Source organism: Meleagris gallopavo, chromosome 10 (genome assembly GCF_905368555.1).
Source record: "Meleagris gallopavo chromosome 10, MGAL_WU_HG_1.1, whole genome shotgun sequence".
Lineage (NCBI taxonomy): Eukaryota > Metazoa > Chordata > Aves > Galliformes > Phasianidae > Meleagris > Meleagris gallopavo.
In genome coordinates, this window is record NC_139413.1 from 13,893,347 (window position 1) to 13,913,634 (window position 20,288).

The 20,288-nt window shown below is 38.0% G+C and overlaps 1 protein-coding gene across 3 annotated transcripts in view; it reads left to right on the forward strand.

The window, feature by feature from the left end:
- The window catches only part of TGFBR3 (transforming growth factor beta receptor 3), a 114,727-nt gene that overhangs the window by 37,065 nt on the left and 57,374 nt on the right, over positions 1-20,288 (forward strand). For all 3 annotated transcript variants that reach the window (XM_085231330.1, XM_085231328.1, XM_085231329.1), the window contains exon 3: positions 11,086-11,270. In XM_085231330.1, the coding sequence (XP_085087456.1) occupies positions 11,086-11,270 (185 nt within the window). The remainder of the gene's footprint in view (positions 1-11,085; positions 11,271-20,288) is intronic.

Consider the following 20,288-nt stretch of genomic DNA (forward strand, 5'->3'; position numbering starts at 1 on the left):
CAGCACATGAAAGCACATGCCCTATTTTTCATTACTAAAATTGTGTGAGGGTCATCTTTTTAAGTGGATGTCTGGAATTTGCTGTTTTATGTGCTTTTGAATATACTAAGCCAAATCCCTGCTGTTTGCTGTTTTGAAGAGTTTTCATGGTTTTGCTGGTCTGTGTGGGCCATCCTGGCTGCAACCAGCCCATACTTTTTGTTTGCGCTCACCTGGTTAAAAAATGATGACTATAGGAATTAGGGTATGGAACTAGCAACGGTAAGCAGCATGGATAAGAGCTATTGCCGTGGTAACTTTAAGGTAGTTTGTGTCTCTGCTTTAATGGTGCTTCTGGTTTAAACAGAAAATGCAGCTGCAAGTTTCAGTAGACCTTCCTTTTTTGTTTTTGCAGTGGTTTGCTTGTCTTGCTGAGAGTTAAAATCTTTTTGTATCTGACCTTGTCCCACAGCAGGAAATTGAATTTTGCTTTTGGTAGTAAGTATTTAAAGTCCTATTTTAAAGATTCTAGCATGTGGACTTTGGAGAGCGAGAGGAAAAAGAGCTTTCAAAGATGTTGCCTGATACAGTTCTTTATAAGCATTGTCAGATGCCCACAGAATTGTTTTAACGTAGAAGCTTACTATTTAGCTTAAGATAATTATGTGTATGTGTGATTTATGGTGTTATGTATGCATTTATGAAGAAGCTTGAAAGCTTCTTTTTTGGAATTTCTAGTTATTCTTTTGAGCTGCTGGAAAAAAAAAGAAAAAAAAAAAAGAGGGTGAGGCATGTCAGGTACTCAACTCATAGAAAGACGACTTCATTGTCTGTATATGGGCTATCTCTGGCCTGCTACATACTGTGCTTATTTGTGTCACATTCTTCAACACCGAATTTACCTAAAGGTCTCAAAATATCTGTATATATATTTATAAAACTTTGATTTTTTTTTTTATTGTTGATGCTGACTGAAGGCTGTTCTGATTGACTTCTGTTCATAATTGCTCACGGGCGTGAGGGTTGTTGTCTCTTGCTGTAGTATCTGGGTGCATATCCAAGTCAGATGATTTCAAAGGTTTTTAGAGTATGGAGAAGCCAACCCTCAGAATTTTGCATTACTTACCTTAGCTGTCAAACCTTGAATTAGAAATGGGATGCTATCCAGACCACTTAGGAGCGTCTGAGCCATCAGAGACCTGTGGACCACTAGGAGCACTGCTCTGTTACATTTGTTGCCCTTGCTGGAGATTCAACTGTGGTGTGAACCACCTCAACCAGCGTGAAACGTGGTCCAGCCACCTTGTCTGAGTTGTCTTGTGGAACTCAGAGAAATGTTTGCCAGCATTTAGCTTTCTGTGTTCCCCTGCCAAGACGATCCTGTCCTCAAGTTGAGGATAAAGCAAGGACATTCCTTTATGGACATTCCTCAACACTGTTGTATGCTCTCCTTTAGGCACTGACCCTTGAACAATTTTAAGTACAAAGCCCTTCCTAATTAAAAACAAGCTGGAAAATGAAATAAATCGCCTGAATCTAAAAAGTGTAGCAGGGCATATTCCATGACTGATTTATTTGCTGATCCTAACACAGAGGTTGAGCTGAGGAAGAGTACAGTTGCCTCTTGTGCTTTTTTTAGTATTTCCCCTCCAATAGGTGAAAGAAACTTTAACTATTTTGAGGAGGAGAGGATTTGTTTTCCTTGAGCTCATGACATGGATCAGTTTTCAAGGTTTGTGCAGTGAGACGTTTAGTGATACTGAACACATCCTCTAAGGGTCAGCTGTAGGAATTCAGCCTTCAACTGAACTCACAATCTTGTTATTTTTAATTAGAAAAGGGCTGGTGTTCTTAAAGTTATGGAGCAGTCTTCCCCCAAGCCTGTGTGGTTTTGGTTTTTTTCTTCGCTCTGGCTTTTGCTGTTTCTGAGGCCCTTCTTTAATCTTTCCTGATATCCTTGAGGTGGTTCTCATCAGCCATTAGATAAAGCTTTGGACATAATAAACTCCTTTCATTGCATGGTATTGTCTCTTAGACAGCCTATATAGGGCCACATATTTTTGAGCAGAAGAAGAGCTGTGTATGTAGTTCCGAATTGAAGATGATAGGCATGAAGTGTGTGACTACTTGTGTTTATGAAAAACTATCACAAGATTTTTGAAGACATTCTGATCTGAATTTAAAGAAGAGAACAAAACAAAACAAAATCCTTCCTCACCTTCATAGCAAGTGAATATGTTCTATGATCTTACTATTATTATGTATTTTGATACCTTTGTCTTTGTACTTTGTGTTACCTGCGATGAGATACCAAATTATATAGATCACTCCTTCATCATAGAAAGGTAATTCCTTTGCTCCTCTCCATGGTGTAGTATCAAAGCAAGACCACAGCCAATGGTAATGACATGAATTTTATTGTCAGTTTCTTGCATAATTCAGCATTTGTCTTGGTTTGAAAAACATTAGAACTTCTATCAGTGTTTTTTAAAAGCATGCAAAGAACTGAAGTATATATTTGCAATTTAAATAGGTAATATTTGGCTGAGAAAGGGAGACTCAGAAGACTTGTTTTCTTGGGTAAGCAGACCACTGAGGTCTGATCTAGGATTTCACGTGTGTTTGTGCATGGTGTCTGATGATGCATATATTCCTGTGTGGCTGATCATAAAAGTAAGATTCTTTTTCTTGAAACTGACTGGAATTCCCATCTCTGTTATGTTTAATTTACTCATTTTCAGGAATACAATAACAATAGCAGTGCGAGTCGGATGGTTTGAGGAGTTTCTATACCAATTCATTAAAAACATAATAGTTTTGAAGCCTGTTTTTTCTCTAAGCAGGCATTTAATTTTATAGGTGTTTTCCTTTTGGCCCCAATATGGAGCTCTAATGTAAACCAAGCCAAATGCTTCCTGTCGTTGTCTGATTTAAAAAAAAAAAAAAAAAAAAAAAAAGTGTACTTCCATTCATTGTTTTCATGCAACTTCCTATCCTTTATACAGTGAGAAGGGATAAGTCTGTGACAATTTATGGGCTATCTCTGGGGAAAGAGACTTTCACAACAACAATACCTTACATGTTATTTGGAATAAAGAGCAAAGAATGCTAGAAATGGTTTTGTTTACTCATTTCTTCATCTTTTTATAATAATGATTCTGGAGACAACTTGATTAATTAAAATTGATAAAATTATACTGAATGCTACATTTGATTTTTCCATTCAGCCTGTTGAGATGTAATATTTTCTTGCAGTTTAGGTTTTGTATCTTGATACAAGTATTGATGGAATTCACACTTTTCTGAAATACAGACATGTCTGGAGGGAAACCAGAGTTTTGATTAATTTTTGCAGCTTTTGGGAAAAGGATAGGTGTTCCATGGGACCTGAGGTTTATGTAAGAGTATCACCTATATTTGTATTTTTTATTTGTATTTTTTGCTGAAAACTTGTCTCTTTTCTGCTGCTTGAGGGTAACTACAGGAAAAACTCAGCAACCCTATCTGAAACAGTAGTGAACTACTTTGGTATGGAAAACAGAAGATGTAGTTCCAAGGTTTATTTAAATGAATATTGACACATCCATGCTGTTCTGTTTATACAGATTAAAAGATGGTCTTATAGTAGTGGTGTGTTTTCCAAATACTTGGTAAAGGAATGAAAGAGAGGGCGTGTACATGACTGTGTATGCATTAAGCGTGGAAAAATACTTGAGAATAGCTCCTATAAGCAAGCAATGTTTTGTTGCAAATCTCAAGAGAAGTTAGGGCTCTGACAGTACTTTGGTCAGGAATAAGTGCAGTAGAAGTTACATAAAATGCAGCTCATTGATTAAAGTGATACTTCACATGCTGCAGTACATCTGCTTTGAAAGACTTCTTTGTTTTTTAGGTACAGATGTTTGTTTTCTAAGATTATGTCTCATGCACTGGAATGTCTTAAAATTCTGCTCAGCAGATGTTAATCCAAATAGACTTTTCAATCTTTGCATTTTCTATTTAATTAGCTTAATATGTGTCTTATTTAGACACCTAGAGTTTTATTTAGTAAACAAGATATTGATGTATTGACATCTGCTACCCTTGCCTTGCTTGTGCAATTATCAAAATGAGTTTTGCTTTATAAATTTGAATGTCATTTACATTTTTCATAAAATGGATACTTTAAGTATTTAGGTACAATTCTACTTTCTTAAGTAGAAGCAGTACATTGCTACAAAAGTTGAGTTTGATTAAATAGTTAACTTCTCCAATTTAACGTGCATTAATTTTACATCCTTATAAGAACAAAATGTTGTTAGGTGCCTATGTTTGAAAGTAGAAGAAAGTATTTATTGCTTGCAAGATGCAATTTGAAATTTTACATCAGGGGAAAAACGTGAGATCCATGCATGTAACAAGTGAGGCTTGGTCAGCCCTGCTGCAACAGGGAGATGAGCCTCATGATTTTACCAGTACCTAGGAGCAACAGGAAAGGAGATTTTTCCATTACATTCTCTAGAGAGGTGTAAAAGAAAAGCAAACAGCTGCTGGAGCGTATACCAAATATAACTGCAACCCCAAAATGGTATGGGATCTGTCATCTGTAGATCTGAGTGACTCAGAATGGGCAGACAGAAGATGCTAGATAGCCTTTGTTATGCATAATAGAAATATCTAGAAAATAAAGGATCAAAATACGTTGCAGGTAAAGAAATTCAGTATGTTGATATATTGAAATGTTGGGCCCATATGCGGAATGTGTCTGGAACAGAATTGGTGATAATGAAATGGCAATTAATTCTAGAGTAATAATTGTGGGTTAAGAACACATAGAGCAAAGTCCTGATTTCATGTAGCTTTTGCATTAGAAGTCAGTGTTAAGTTGGAATGTTATCTTCCAGAAGATAGTTTTCTTTTCCTTTGGAGGAAGAGGGAAAGAGCAAGAGTGCATGAAATGGAGTTACTGAAGATTAGCAGGCTTTGAGCTTTGGAATGGGGAACCTCTGTTTCTGCACATGTTTTTAATATTGTTTGTACATTTTTAACTCCATCTACAACGAAATGTTGCCATCTGTATTGAATATTTCTTAAGGATATACTTTTCTTCCCAGTTCAAGTTTTATAGCTCCCTGATTTAAATAGATACATGTGGAGCCTGAGGTTTTTGAGACCTTCTACAAACCCATTTGCAGTTCTTTTTTCTTTTGATTTTTTTCTTTCAGAAATGGCCACAATTTGTCTATGAACCTTTCCCTTGTAATTTTAAACCTTTTTCATTTGTCCTTGTAGTAATTCAATCAAAACTAGTTCCACCATCAAAAATGCCTTTTTTTTTCTGACAAGAAGCCAATACTAGATATAGCAGTTAAAAAAAAAAAAAAAAAAAAAAAAAAGCCTCTATCTTTATTTATTTATTATTTATTAACTCTTTGGGCCACTGAATGTTAAGGCTTTCTGGGTATCTAGCAAATGAGATAGTGGCAAACGGGGCTATTTTCATGACCAGCAATTCTGTAGATCCTCAGAGAGATTTCACTTTTTGGGAAGGAATCTTGTTGGTATTTGTGTTGTGATTCTATTAAACTTGCCAGCAATTAATTGTTTTTCAATGTGTTTTCCTAGCTCTACTGGAAAGTTTTGAGATGAATGATGAGTCTTTCTAGTAGTTCCTCAGCCCTTACTTGTATCTAATGGTGTGGAAACACAATGATCTTGGACTCCCAAGAGAAGATGTGAGGTTGCGTGTGGGTGGTTCAAGTTAAATATAACTTGTAGATCTTGTTTGCCTCCATCCTTGTGTATTTTTTTGTATCAATGCTACCTTAGCGAAGAATCCTTTATGAGAAAAAGAATGTACAGGTGTTAACATTACTTCATATAGAATAGTGGCTCTTCATTTGTGTGGTTTTCAGAACTGAGTGGTAAAAGTTGTAGGAAGAAGTTATTACTAAGCTTGTTTAGGTGCTCTGCAATGAATTTTAAGCTTTTCAGTTCTGGAGAAAATGACTTTTACTCCTCTTGTTTTTCAGAACTTTGCTGTCACTCAAAACTAGGTTTGAGGATCCTGTCTCTTCTTTCCTTTTTGTCCCAGTTGTCACTGTGACTAGATAATATTAGAAAAGCTCTTAAATTAACCTTCTCCAAAAGAGCTTCTGCAGAAGTATGGCATTTGGGCATACTGAAATCACTGCTCTGATAGCTAGCCTCCTCTAGGGCTTGCTTTTCAATGTGAAAGTGATGAATTCTAGCAAGATCTGCAGTAATTTATATTGCTTTGTACCTGACAGCACAGAAATCCCTGGTGTTTCTCAAGTCTGGATTTTGATTTTTTGTCTTCATTTATAATGACTAGATGTGTGTCATTGCCACATTCAAAAATTAATTAGGTTAAATTTATTGTTCTACTGTAGAGTGTTATATCCCATTGGTGTGTCTTGTGTCCTCTTGTATGACGTATGGGAACCATGCTAACGTGGTTTTGAACCCACAGCAGAGATTCATGTAATTTTCAAGAGCTGATCACACTTTTCAACAATATAGAAATCTCCGTGGAAATACAACAGAAAGTACATTAGTATTTATTATTCAAATAAAATCCATCATAGCTCTTAGCTAGTCTTAGGTTGTATCATCCTACTTTGCTACTTACTGTGTACTCCCCTATGTCATATTTACTCCCTTTTCTGCTACTTTCTTAGAACACATGTTACTCATTAGTAGCATGGATGATATGGGAAACAAGAATGCTGGAATTGTATTGAATACATTCCAGATGTTCATACCAAATAAGGTCGGATCTGCATTAAAATTTCCTTAAGGATTTTCTTATTAATTGGAAGTGGAAAATAATTAAGCACTGAACAGTTCTTTAAAATTCTAAATTCACTAACATTTGCCATCGTAAAGCACATTTGCAGTAATTAGTTCTTATAAAACTACTTAACCTGCTTTCCTTCTGCAAAAGACTTTGCAGGCATTAAACAATTAATATATAATTGTTATAAGAGCCAGGATTTGCTAACTGAATACATTCATTGAATGAATACATAGTCCAAATCAGTAATAGTGAAACAAAAGCCAAACAATGACTGTACATTACACATTTATATTCTCAGAGGATAAGAAGTGAATCCTAAAGGCTTGCAGCCACACAAACTGGAGAAATGCGGTTTCGTATTGGATTTCAGAGACAAGCAGATATTGCAGAAATGATAAACGAATGGATTAGTGGTGTCATGGAAAGGGCTTTCTGTTGGTTTTTGTTTGTTAGTTTTTCTTCTCAGAGTTGTAAATACACACTGTAGTATTTAAACTCCCTAGAAGTAAGTAGATTTTTAGCCACAGGAAGGTGGTATGGCAGGAGGATGGAAGGAATATCAGTGGGAGGAGTCTGAGAGGAGACAAGAAGAGAGAGAGCAGTTAATTTGGAGGAGAGCTCCTGCTAGAGTAACAGTGCCTTGGAGTGGCATGAGACAAGATCTGCAGGTGGAGTAGGTAGTGCTGGAAAGAGATGTTGTTATTGAGTGGTGAGCAGGTAGCTCAAGCAGTGCTGGGGCATGTCTAATGTGAAGAGACTGAAATAAAACATAAACGGAGGGCATGTGGTGGAAAGAACTGTCTCATAGCATGTACAAACTGAGTGCTGGTGGACTTCGTGGTACAGAGGAATTGCCAGCACATTTAAGAGAATATTCCTGAGTCTTGAGCTCCTCGGAAGCACCTAGGAAGAGTGTGGACCTAGGACATTTCCACACAAACACCTATGCAAAACTGGGCAAAAATGCAACATCTAGTGTAAGCCTCTGTTACTTACCCCATCATACATTCCTGTATTTGGGTAATCTGTTGGCGTATGTGGTTGGAATACAGTGGAGCTAGCCTTCAGTAGCCATTCTGATCTCCAGAGACTTTCAGAGACTGCATTTTAGTCACTAACTACAATGGACTGAAAGCAACTCTGTCAGAAGAAATAACTCTCCTTTGTCCCGTCTCTTTCCCAAAAATGTTGGTTTCTTACACTGAGCTGCTCAGAAGAGCTTTGATTTAAGGGAATGGTGTACAGAGCTGACAGAAGTCGCAGTGAATCAAAGAGAAAACGTTGATGTGTGCACATAGTGGCAGCACTGGGAGCATAGTTGCTCAAGGATGCAAAGGGGAAGGGAGGAGAACGGACAGGAAAGGCAGGAGATTGTTTTGGGGTCTGGAGATAGGGTGGATACTTTGTTGCAGTGATGGTGGGTAGTTCACAGTGCTGGACATGCAGCTTGTCTGCTGTGCATCCAGGCCTGCCCTGTGCTGACAGGCCCAGAGCCAACTCGTGTGCAGGAGTCAAGGGGCCACACTTGTGTGGCCGAGGACCCATGGCAGCCAGCCCTGTGAGGCCTGGTATGCCGCTCGAGTGTGCTGCCAGCGGGGTTACATGCGTTCTGCAGGATTTCTGGCCCACCTCCAGATTGGATGGATAGCAGGCAGTGTGGGCATGCCTCCGTCTGCCTGTCATTGTGTAGATAAGCCCTGCTGCGTGTCCTTTTCCAGAATGTGAACTGCTACTCCCTTCTGTGAGTGTTTCCATTTTGCAAAGTGAGTAGCCTGCCATGCGGAGCTCTTGCCTAGCGTGACTGGGGGTGCCAGGGCAGGGAGGACATTATAGAAAGCTCAGGGCTGTGTTAAATTAATACCCTTATTGGTCACTGTCACCTTCGTGTAGATGAGCCTTACAGAGATGGGGAAAAACACATAACTTCCTCTAGTGTGGCAATGTGTATCAAATAAAGACCAGCTGGAGGGGAGGGTTGGTATGTGTACTGCATGGAAACAGGTAGTCAGGAGGCAATCAAGTGCCAGGAGGGGAGGTATTAGCTCTTTCTCCTGAACCTTTGCTAAATGTATATTTTTTGTCAGCAGCTCCATTTCCATCCTGTTCTAAGTCTTACAGCTTTTTATTCCTGTGCCAGAGATTCTGATCTCTCTGTCCTTTATATAGAGGCTATTTTGCCCCATACTTTGTTGGGACCTCTCCCCCATGCTGTTATTTCTTTTTGGCATGTGCTTATATTTGTGTGAATTTTCTCTTTCCCTGATATATTTTTTTTTTTCTCTGTTATGGTAGAGGCATCTTTACAAATGTCAACTCCACTCTGGTTTGCAAGAAAAGCAATTCAACAAATGGCTGCTCCTTGGCTCTCAGTTTGTTCCCTAGCCCAAGAAATGCACATTATTTAGAAATTCTTTTTATGTGCAGATTGTGTAATAACTTGTTCTACTGCAGGACTTGCACATCAGTGGTTGGGCTAATTGATCTGCACTTGTACATCAGGTAAATGAACCCTTGCTGCTGGCAATACTTTTACTGCAAATTCTGAATGTTTCTTCAACTTTACAAAGGACAATAGTCTCAGTTTATTTTTATTATTTATTTATTTTTTAAACTGAGTGTCATTGCTTGAACTGCTTTCATCTTACATGCATATTCTTAAAAAGGAGTAAAAAGACAAACCTGCAATCCCCCACACAACCAGTCAGTGCTAATACCAAGCTCCTCATACAGAGAGCAGGAAGTTTGTTTATCTTCTGCATCCCAAGCACAGGCATGTGTAATTTATGCCTGCAGCACTGCCTTCAATAACTGCTCCCGTTCTTTGGGAGCTGGCAGGATACGTAGTGGGTCTCAGGTCTCAGGAGCAACCCCTTCTGCAGGACAAGACATGCATAACCCAAGGCGCTGCGGAAGTATCACCGTTCTCAGTGGCCTTGTTTTTTTCTATAAAATGTCTGTTTTAAGATGGGCTTTGACTTTAAATGGCCAATTGCTAACTGTATGTTGAGTGAACTGTCTTTTTAACCAGCAAAGTGTAAGTCAGTCCTAATATAACTAAACGTGTGCACCCAGGTCAAATGATCTCTAGTGCTAGCTAGATTGCTGGATGTAGATTTCACAAAAACAGAAAGAACTCTGCTATTTGATCATTTAAGCACTTTCTTTCACTGTTAACTTTTTACTATTATTAATAATATATATATTTTTAAAGAAACATTTTACTTTCATTGTAGCTGTATGCCAGCCAGAGAAATCAGAATTCTGCTTTGTGGTTCTCCTTTATATGGTACAGCTTTTGAACTGACTAGTTTGTCTAATTCTTATCTAGCTGACTCTAGTGCATATTAGGGGTTAAGTCAATTGGCGTTCTCCTGTGACCTCCTGAATCCAAAACATACTGTATCTGTTACTGTCAGGGGTGGGTTTGAGCCATTTTGGAAAAGCAAGGCTGCTTTTCATAAATATTTGTCTTGCTTTAGTTTCCTGAGATATAGTTCAAATATAAACTTCTCCGTATGTTTCAGCTTTTGCTCTATCTTGTTGTATCACATCACACTGTCTCACGTACTATATGAGATGCAGCACTGCATCATGCTCTGATAATTATTTAAAAGGGCGTGCACTGTTTTGGACTGGATATCTGTTATCAGTGTAGATAATTGCTGTCAGACGCAAAATAGACTCAGTAAACAAACATTTCATTTTATCATGTGATAAACTTCTGTTTTGTCCAGTGTATTTGAATGATGTTCACCATAAATCAGCAGTGCTTCAAAAGCAACATATGCAACTTGCCCAAATCCTTCCTGCTGGAATTACATTATACTAGAGATTAACTTTTTCATTATTGTATATACATAGTTGCGTTTTTCAGTGTTTGGAGATAACAGTGTTTGACATAAGCAAATAATTCATATCTAAGACTAACCAATTCCTCCTAACCACCCTAACTGTTCTTTTTCTCCTTCAGGGTATTTTTGTCATCCTTTTTTTTTTTTTTTTTTTTTTCCTTCCTTAATTTCCTTTCTGATAATGACAACGCTATCTTCAATTTTAATTTTTTTTTCAATTTTTTTTAAATAATGTATTTTAAATTTAGACTTTCAGAGAGAGAAATAAATTAAGAATTTAGCGTATTCAGGAGAACATGCTAAATTAAAATTTGTTCATAATGTGGATAATAAACATGGCATCTCTGTTTGTGTTCCCATTGGTTTTGTGACCAGAAGGGACTTTATTATTTGACAGATAGAATCAATGAATTGCTTTTTTTTCTAAATGATATGCATCTGTCTCTTCCCCTGCAGGTCCTGTGCCAAGGAGTGAGTGTGTGCTATCTCCTGTTAACAGTTCGCACCCAGTCCACGCCCTATTGGAGAGTTTCACAGTCTTGTCTGGCTGTGCAAGCCGAGGCACAACAGGCCTACCACAAGAGGTGCACGTCCTCAATCTTAGAAATCCTGAGGAAGGTCTTGACCATCATGAAAGAGAGGTAAAGGAGTAATTGCTTTTCTTCCAGATCCATGACTAAAAATGTGTCTGCAAATGGGATTATTCTGAGTTTATTTTCTGAATTGTGAACATCCAGACTATGCAAAGAAGCATGTCCAGTTTGCTTTGGTATTGTCCACATATGCTTTGCATGTCATAGGAGTAAACTACTTCCATACCCAGTCGTTCTTTCTGTCACCTTTCACAACCATGAAGTATAGTTTAAAAAGTTGGTGGGGTGGGCAAAGGAAATAAGAAACAGATTGGGATCTACAAGAGGCCTTTACAGAATTGGCTGTCTTCAAAGCCAGATCATTTACCTAAATGTGTTGTAAATTAACATGAATACCTTTGGATTCTTGCCACGACCACTATAAACAAATACTAAAGTTCAGATTCTTGTAGCCCTGTAATACATCCTTAGTGCTTCACTGAGTGGGGAATGTTGAGCAGATAGCAAGTGTTGCTGATTATGATGGTTCTTAAGTACAATCCAATTACTTATTTATATACATTGCACTTGGAGAGACTGGCAAGAACTTAAGCTGCTCTGGAAGCAGCAGCAGAAGAAAATTTTTGATGTTAACTTCTGCAGTACTGTTGTTTACTATCAAAACCAAGTGCTGAAGTGAAAAGAAAACATTGCATGCCACAACAGCTGAGTTTCTTAGTTCATGTTCCTACAGTTATTACACACACAAATCCTGAGCACTGTTTCCCGTGAGAGCAGCATGTGTGTGCACAGTTAGTAGAATTAGTGATGAAAGAACAAAGGTGATGTTCTATCATATGGAAGCTTAGCAAAAGAGAGTCTAAATCTGTGCTGGAAGAACTTGTAAGTGGAATCTTTTATAGTGTGTTCAATTCAGGCAGATACTCTTGGCCATAATCAGTTTTTCCTCTGACTTCAATAGCAGCCTTGTTGCGTTTGTACTGTATTTAACTCAATGTTCAGTGTATGCATCTGTAGAACTTCAGCTGTTGTATGTTTTCGGTATTTACACTGCCTGAAAGGTATAGTATATGATTAAAGAGAAGATACTTACTGTTTTATTTGGTAGACATCTCATTGATTGCCCTTGATCAAAAATGTCAGATCAACTTCAGTTCAACTGTCGTAGAATGAATAGAAAAATAACATTTTTTTCTGAGAATGAGGAGCAGAGATTCTATTGTTGTTATCTTAAAATTTGTAAGGCACTGGGTTGTTGTGAATGACTATACCTATTCTTTTTACAGGCAGCTTTTTAGGCATGAAAAACTGTTTGAAGTTGAAACCTGTGCAGTGTAGTTTCTTATGGAAACCAAAAGCCTTATGTAGTTCTGCTATGCATTTATTAGTGCCTCTCTTGTCACCCAGGAATTTTTAAATCTATTGGAAAGTTTTAGACAGATTTACTCTGACAGGTAGGTCTCACAAGGTAATCACAAGTTCTGTTAAAAAACTGTAGAAGAGCGTCCTCACTGTAGGGGCCTGATGTAGTGTTAATTGTAAATTCTTAGTGGCCAAAGGGTGCCTGAATGTGAGGTGAAGTAGGCTAAAGCTGGAGTTCACATCTCCCAAGGGGCCAGAACGAATCAACTGCAAGGCTTACATTTGCATGAAACTAAATGTTATCATGTCAAAACATGCTCTTAGCATGAATTGTGTAGCAGTGCAGTTACTACAGTTATGAACGCAGCATGACCTAGAGTCACATACACATGAGGCTGTAGGCTGTGCTAGTACTAATTGTCTTGACATCATGATAGAAGATTTAAATATTTGGCTTTGCGTAAAAATTAGTTATTGTCTAACAGAAGGATACTGCATGTGCCTGTTCTAACATGTTATGAAAGCAGTTGGCCCAAACAGTCTTTTCTGTATACTTCTGTAGTACACTAATATGATGGGCCACAATTTGTAGCCCTTAGCCACCTCCTCCCAACTATTTTCCAGTTGCAGCCCTCAGAAATCACTGCTCTGAAAATGAATGGGAAGCTACAGCAGGGCTTGCTGGTGACAGTGTAGAGCAAGACAGTGTACACAACTTGGAAAGATCAGGTTTTACTTGTAGGATCAGAGTCTGAAAACAAAAAGCGAATATCTTCTCCATTATTGTACAAATCAACTCCAAGTGCCCTTTTGTCTTGAAGTAGAATTTCCCATCAGCTTAATTTGATTTACTAGCTGAGGTTTTTCCTGTTGCCTGCAAATACTGATAGCAAAGGTAGAGATATGTCACATAGTATAGATAATATACTCCAGTACAAAAATAATATTTTTTGACAGTACACTAGGTAGAATCTGCTGCCTCAAAATTATTTAAAATAAATCACTCATTCATTCAGTCGTTGGCTGAAATTCTGGTAACATGGAATACAAGGTCTGAAAATCTCTTAAGTGAGGGCTTGCTTTAGGGTAAAACGGGGAGACTGGCTTTTGTTTTGAACCTGCCATGTGGTAGATGCTGTGAAATTACACTTACATCGTGGAAGGAGTGTAAATTTCCTATAGCAAATTCTTGGGAGAACATACTCGCAAAGTTATCCTGGTTCTCTTAAATGTGCAACATACATGTTTAATTAAACTTGCTTGGCACTTGTGTACAATAGACAGACAACAAACATTCACAAACTTAAGCTTAGGAAGGGTGGATGATGTAGGAGTAGGGCATGGTAGAGAAATGTGTTCCTCTGTAACATGTGAAGACTTCTTTATTTAATGATTAGTAATGTTTGGCTGTTTTGTTTTTTTTTTTTTTTTTCCCTTGGAAGCAGGGGAGAAAAAAAAAAAAAAAAGCTAGACCAGAAATGTGTGGGATTATGTATTCTGAAATTTGCAAATCTAAATTGATAACTTAGCACTTTCAGATTAAGACTGACATCTCGTAGATATAAGGTCATACCATGAAATGCTGCGATCGTGTCTCTGATCTTCAAGGAATTTGTTTGTATTTTACATTGTTTATCTTGGTTGATAAGACGTCTTGTTTGTTGAGACTGTCAAGACATTTTCTCCAAGAAAGAACCCCAAGTTTCAGTGTTTCTGAAATATTTCTTAGAACTGTCTTTTATGGCACTTCATATTGGCTGTGCTTTATCATAGGAAATAGAATACGGGTGCGTGTAATAGCCACAAGTGTTTTTATTGAGCTTGGCATGAAAAATGCAAGCCTTCTTTGTTTATTTTATTTGATCAAATATTCCTGGGGAAGTGAGAGCATGTGTGCATTTCTCTACTGATCTGGGGCTCAGCTGAGAGCCAGAACTGCCAAACACTTACCGGAACTTTCTCTGTGGCTTTTGGTGTCTTTACTGCTCAAGTTTCCTAGTTTTCAGAAGCTTGCTTTCTTGTGAGGCTGTTCATTCTGGGAAAGAATTCTTGTGTTTCTAGCAATTTGCACCAGTAAAACGTGTATAGAAAAGCTTTTATTTAAGATTAAAGTCACTTCTTAAACAGATATGTTATCAAGTCTTCAATTAATGTGAGATTCTTTTTATTCTTTTAGAATAAAAGAATAAAAACTTTTAGAAGAATATCAACTGACATTATTATATTCAATGCCTGTTGAGTTTCCGTGATCTGCTTCAGGCATGCAGTCACAATTGAAATAGTTAAAGGTGGAGCAGGGGAATGTAAAATTATTCTCATGTGGGTACTTAGGATTTGAATACATGTGACTACACGGAATCAGAATTCCTGGCAACAGATTCACTATTGTTTTCTTGACATCCTCATCCTCAATAGCTTTAAGATGTTATGCTTGATACAGATGTTTAACATGTGTTATGTGAAATGAAGGCAGGAAAAGCAAGGAATCGTCTTTATTTTTATAATCGTGATTAACGCTTCTGAGGCTGTAATAATTCCAGTCTTTCTTCTCAGTATTGTGTGACAACAAATTCATAATAATTTATTATTTTTCTCTGTGAGCAGACCTGATACTAAAATGCATGTTAGTTCCTATGGAGTGGACTAATTATTATAGCTGGGCTCTTACTAGGGAAGTACCTTCAGGTTCCTGAGCTGGCCCGCTTAAAACCATGAAATAATGTGCAAAATTGTTGAAGTCCAACATTGTAGTATTTTCTGAATATTTGGAGAGTTGTAAAAATATGACAGGAAGAGACACTGAAATTGTCACCTGATAACATTTTTCTACATCCTGACTTTTGCTGTGCATCCTGAATTCAGGGTAGTTCTGTTGGAACGATTCATATTTTAGGACTTTGAAGATCCTGGATCATTTTGGTTAGATTTCTATGTATTGGTTAGATTTCCCTATGCGTTTATTTAAACTACTTTCAGAAGCTTAATTCAAAAGCTTCTCAGCACACCTCTAGGAATACAGCTATATTTTTGAGCTGTGCATTTTCATATGCCAGTTGCTGCATTAGCATTTGTCCATAAAGTGTATGCACCTAAAATTAATGAACTGGGTGTCCAAGCTTTAAATGGTTTTAAATACTTTCAGATATTCTAGTGGCTTACAGCAGTGCTTATGTTACTTGATACAATGCATGTGGAGTCTGAATAAATGTGCCTTTGGTGTCTTGTCACCTTTACAGCAGGATTTCATTCATTTTTTCATCTGTTCTGTGAGGTGGTGATCTTGCAGAAAGGTGTGCACGTTGTAACCTGGTGGAATTCTATTGCCAACAGTATGACAATATTGGAAGTCTCTGCAGAAACAGCAAGGCAGATATTATTTTGGCATTATAACTTCCATGCCAATTCTCTTAATTTCAAATGCTTGGATAATCACCTGGTTTCCTTTTTCACACTTCCTCTTGATTGTACTTGTTAACTTTCATTTCTCTCCCTGCATAATTTATAGATTGTTACTCTTTCTGTCCTTTGGGTTTTAGGTTTTATTTTTATGATTTTCAGAGCAAGGTTCCTTAGATTACTCAAATTACACAACAGTGTGCCATGGCAATATCGGTGGAAATATTTGTTTCATGCTCAGGCACACGGAGATCTGGGGGCAGCCTTGAGAAAGAGCTCTAATAAAGGGGGTTCACTTTGAGTGTGGTTAGGCGTGCAAACCTGCTGCACCAGGCCTTGAAATTTTGGCAACAACATAGGAAGGGAATTCAAAGTTCGTTATTTGACAGTGTAGACAGTGAAGTTTTTGTTACTCAGTCATTTCTTTTATTTCAGTTTATGCTTATTTCTTCCTCTAAGAATGCATTTTTTTAAAACAGGTTTTGATTTAGTGACAATCAAATGTCAATTTGAGGTGTTTTAGTCTTAGTGTCTGAGACACAGTAAAAATAAAATGAGCTTCTTTTTCTACTGAGCTTTTTAGCGCTGAGCTCTCAGCATCAACATGACAAAATAGTCTGAAATTGACAGAAAAGATGGGCTGGTTTTATTTGAATTTTTGAAGCACTTGGCAGCGTGGACTTAAAACCTTTCTGGCAACCTCTTTTTTATAACTCGATTCTCATCTGTCCTCTCCCAAATTGAAGGAATTGGATTGTTATCCTATGCACTATTGAAACTCATAATGAATCAAAAGGCACAGATATAAAAAGGTTGTTTTACTCCTGTGAGATTAAACTAGACCACAGTTTTCACTGTCACCATCAATGCTGTCTGTGCACTGTGTCATATCACTTGGCTACGCAAACGTGATGTTTCTAGTAAGCTGATCAGAGTATGTGGTTCAAAATTCAAGCTGGGAAATGCAGGGCATGTTGCTCGGTTTGCCATACTGCTACCATCTGTCCTATACTCATTAGCTGTGGTACAGTGGGAAGCTTATGCTGCTGCATTTGGGCATGTTTGGTGGCTCTGGTAGGCCAAAGGCTTCTGTTTTGTAGAAAAATACTTGCTGTTCTAGAAAAAACTGTCATAGATAAAAGCAAAGTACTGTGCCTTTGTTTCTGCAAAAGACCTCAGCTTTGCAAGGGTATATTGCTGAGTTTACCTCTCTACTTTCTGAACACCTTTGCTTGGCTGCAGTAACGAATATCTAACTATGACAGCAAACTTGCAAGAGGCCATGCAAAGGTACACAGGGTTTTTGAAGCCGGTGTGGCATGAAGTACCTGCAGTAATGGTGGTGCTGAGAGGAGTGGTGCTGCCCAGCATGTCTGGGAATGAGGTGGAAGATGTTCAGCTTCTCTGGGGATGGAGGAGTCATAGTTGAGACTTCAGATGAGAGGAACAGTAAATTGGAAGTAAAGCACCTTGTTCCAAATGCGAGAAGGTAAACCCTAAAGAGAAGACTACAGCATGGGATATCTTAATTGCTTTGATTAGTGAACAGGACAATGCCACATCTTTAGAAACAAAAAACACCTCAGCCTTCATTCAAGGAAGGCTCACAACCCTCTTCTCCCACCCCCCACACCTCCCCTTTTTTTTTTGCTTAGCACTTTAAAGCATCTGTGCTTGTATAAAATTCAGCCTTTTTTAATGTGGGTTTTTTTGTTTGCCCTGGCCTGCAGTTGCTGTGGGTTGTTTTCAGTCAGCTCAGGAATTGCTGGTCACTGAGTTTGGCAATCATTTCACACTCTGCCCACCAAAACTGCCAAAGGAAGTCCTGTGTCTGCCAGAAGAGGCTGTTTGTGCAGAACTGCTGTCCTGGAGAAGCACTGCCTGGTGCCTGACTACTCTTAAAGAGACAACGGTAACTTCACACAACTTGCAAAGTGCTGGGCAAACCCTCGGTGTTTTCTGCTTCAAGAAATGGAATTATTTTCCGTGCATGGAAAATGAGACCTATTCTGTTTCACAGAGCTTCTTGGAACGGTGTGTGAAGTAATGCCAAGGCCCACTTCAAGAGGCTAAAGGGTTCAAAGGAAAAATATCAGAATGACTTTTCTGATTGCTTGGAGTTTTCGGTTTTGCTGACAGTTTTAAAAATGGCCTGTTAGAAGCTGAAAGTTGGACTGTCTTACTGATGTTTGTTTTCCTCTGCTGTGTGTGCCCACAGATGCTACTTTGCTGTTACAGGATTGTAGAGAGAACTGGCAGTTGCCCCAGCGTTTACTCTGGGTTTACCAGTCTTTCTCCTTCTCTGCTTCTCATATGTGTACAAGTACATTGTGCACATGCACACGTGTTCTTTCAGACAAATACATGTGTTGTGATTTTGATCATAAACTGTGATCCAAGTTCTTGATCTCTAGTTCCCTCCTTAAAACCTCTTTCTATCTGATGTGGCTTGGAATATTTATTAATTACTTCTTTGTCTATAGTTACTTTACCAATAAAAGATAGTTGGAGAATTGATAGCATTTCCAGAAGTCCTTTTATATCACAGACTTGATGGGCAGGCTTCAGTTTGGTTTGGGCTTGTGTGTGTATATGAGGGAGATGCTGAAGCAGCACTTGCCATGAGTGGCTGGGTTTATGTTGTTCTCTGGAGTGTCTGTTTGACACTAAAGTTGGAATTGATGGAGTTGTTCTCTGGTTGTTTCTTGCAGCAGGGAAAATTTCCAACATAAATTGAGTGCAGCTTGCAGTGCTTCATGTTTACTTTCCTGGATCAGCTGAGAAAGTAAAATCTGTGGTGGAAAGGTGTGAGAAGAGGAAAAAACATTTAATCAACTTTTTTGTTTGTTTGTTTTTAATGTACATAGACTGTGCTTTTGCTAGCATTTCTCATCCACTCAAGTTTTTGTTTCTCTACACGAGATTCTCATTTTCCATGTGAAACATAAACAGAGCACTTCCACAGTGGTAGAACTTATTTCAGGGAGAAGATGCGAAAATAGCACCACCAAGAGGTATAAATAGATGAAATTTAGGTTGCTTTAAAAAGTATGAAGGAATTATAGGTAATTTATAGTTGACAGTGTCCCTTCAGCAGTTGTTTTGTCAGTTTAAAAGATGGAAGCATTTTTATGATTGTGGCTCATGTAATACAAGCTAAGCATGGCAGTGGTGGCATTCTGTTAGAGCATGCAAGTGCTCAAGTGAAATTTTAAGGCCCTTTGGGAAATGTTATACTGTGTCGTTGTTTAGTAGAGAAGCACGGGGGCACTTGCTTCTTATATATATATTTTTTCAGAATAGACCATTAGAACATGCATTGTTGCCTCCTCTGCTTATTTGGCTTTCAAGAGATACTTAGAATGGGACAAAATAGACTGAGAATTCACTGGAGCTATATGGAAAACCATTGCAAGCAGAAAGCTGCAATCCATTTTTGCACTGCTAGATGAAAAGCACAGCAGTATTTTCTTTAATAAATTTCTTTTCTAGCAAGAATCAGCAAGACAGTGTAGATAAGAAATGCTCAGAATGGTATCACTGTGTGTGAAATGTCTTGTGTGACAGCCTCACCAATTCTTTGGAGGGTTTTGTCAGGTGTTCACGGCTTTGATTCTGCAAGTGTATACAAATTTGAGCAGTCTTACATGTACAGAGAGAACTGATTTAAGTGAGAAAATTTGATTCCTGGTGCTTTTTTTTTTTCCAAGTACTTGGTGTAATTTCATTCTCTGAAGTATTCCCCAAATATTATCTTGCTTGTACAGACTAAAAGTTATATATATATATATTTTTTTTTGAAGTTTGTAAACAGCAAAAAGCTGGAAAGAATGAAGACCTGCCTGAAGGTAGGGAAAAAGAAAAGAAAATTGTATTGGCTACAGTTGTTGAATCTTCTGAAGGCAGTTTTCTTTGTGCTTTCACTCACAAATGTAATGGAAATTAAGTATTACAGACACACTTGCAGCATGTTTTACTCAGACTAATAGGTTAGTAACAATAAAGTAAACAAAGCCGTTTCCTAAATCTGGTGCTGCTGCTTACATTTTCTGTTTTTGACTCATGCGTGTGCCTGCTGTTCTCTTCCCAGGGTTGTAAAGGAAAAAGTTGGTTTTATATGTCCAGTAAAAATATGAACTTCTATTTCACACTTCTCTATTTGACTGCCTTTCTAAAAGACACCTGCAGAGTGGCGTTTCTGTTTTCCACTCATCTAGATCAATGTATGGTCTGGAGTAACTTTGAGGAGCAGAGCCTCTTACATGCAGAGATTAGTTTGAGCTGATCTATGACTGAGACCCATGGACA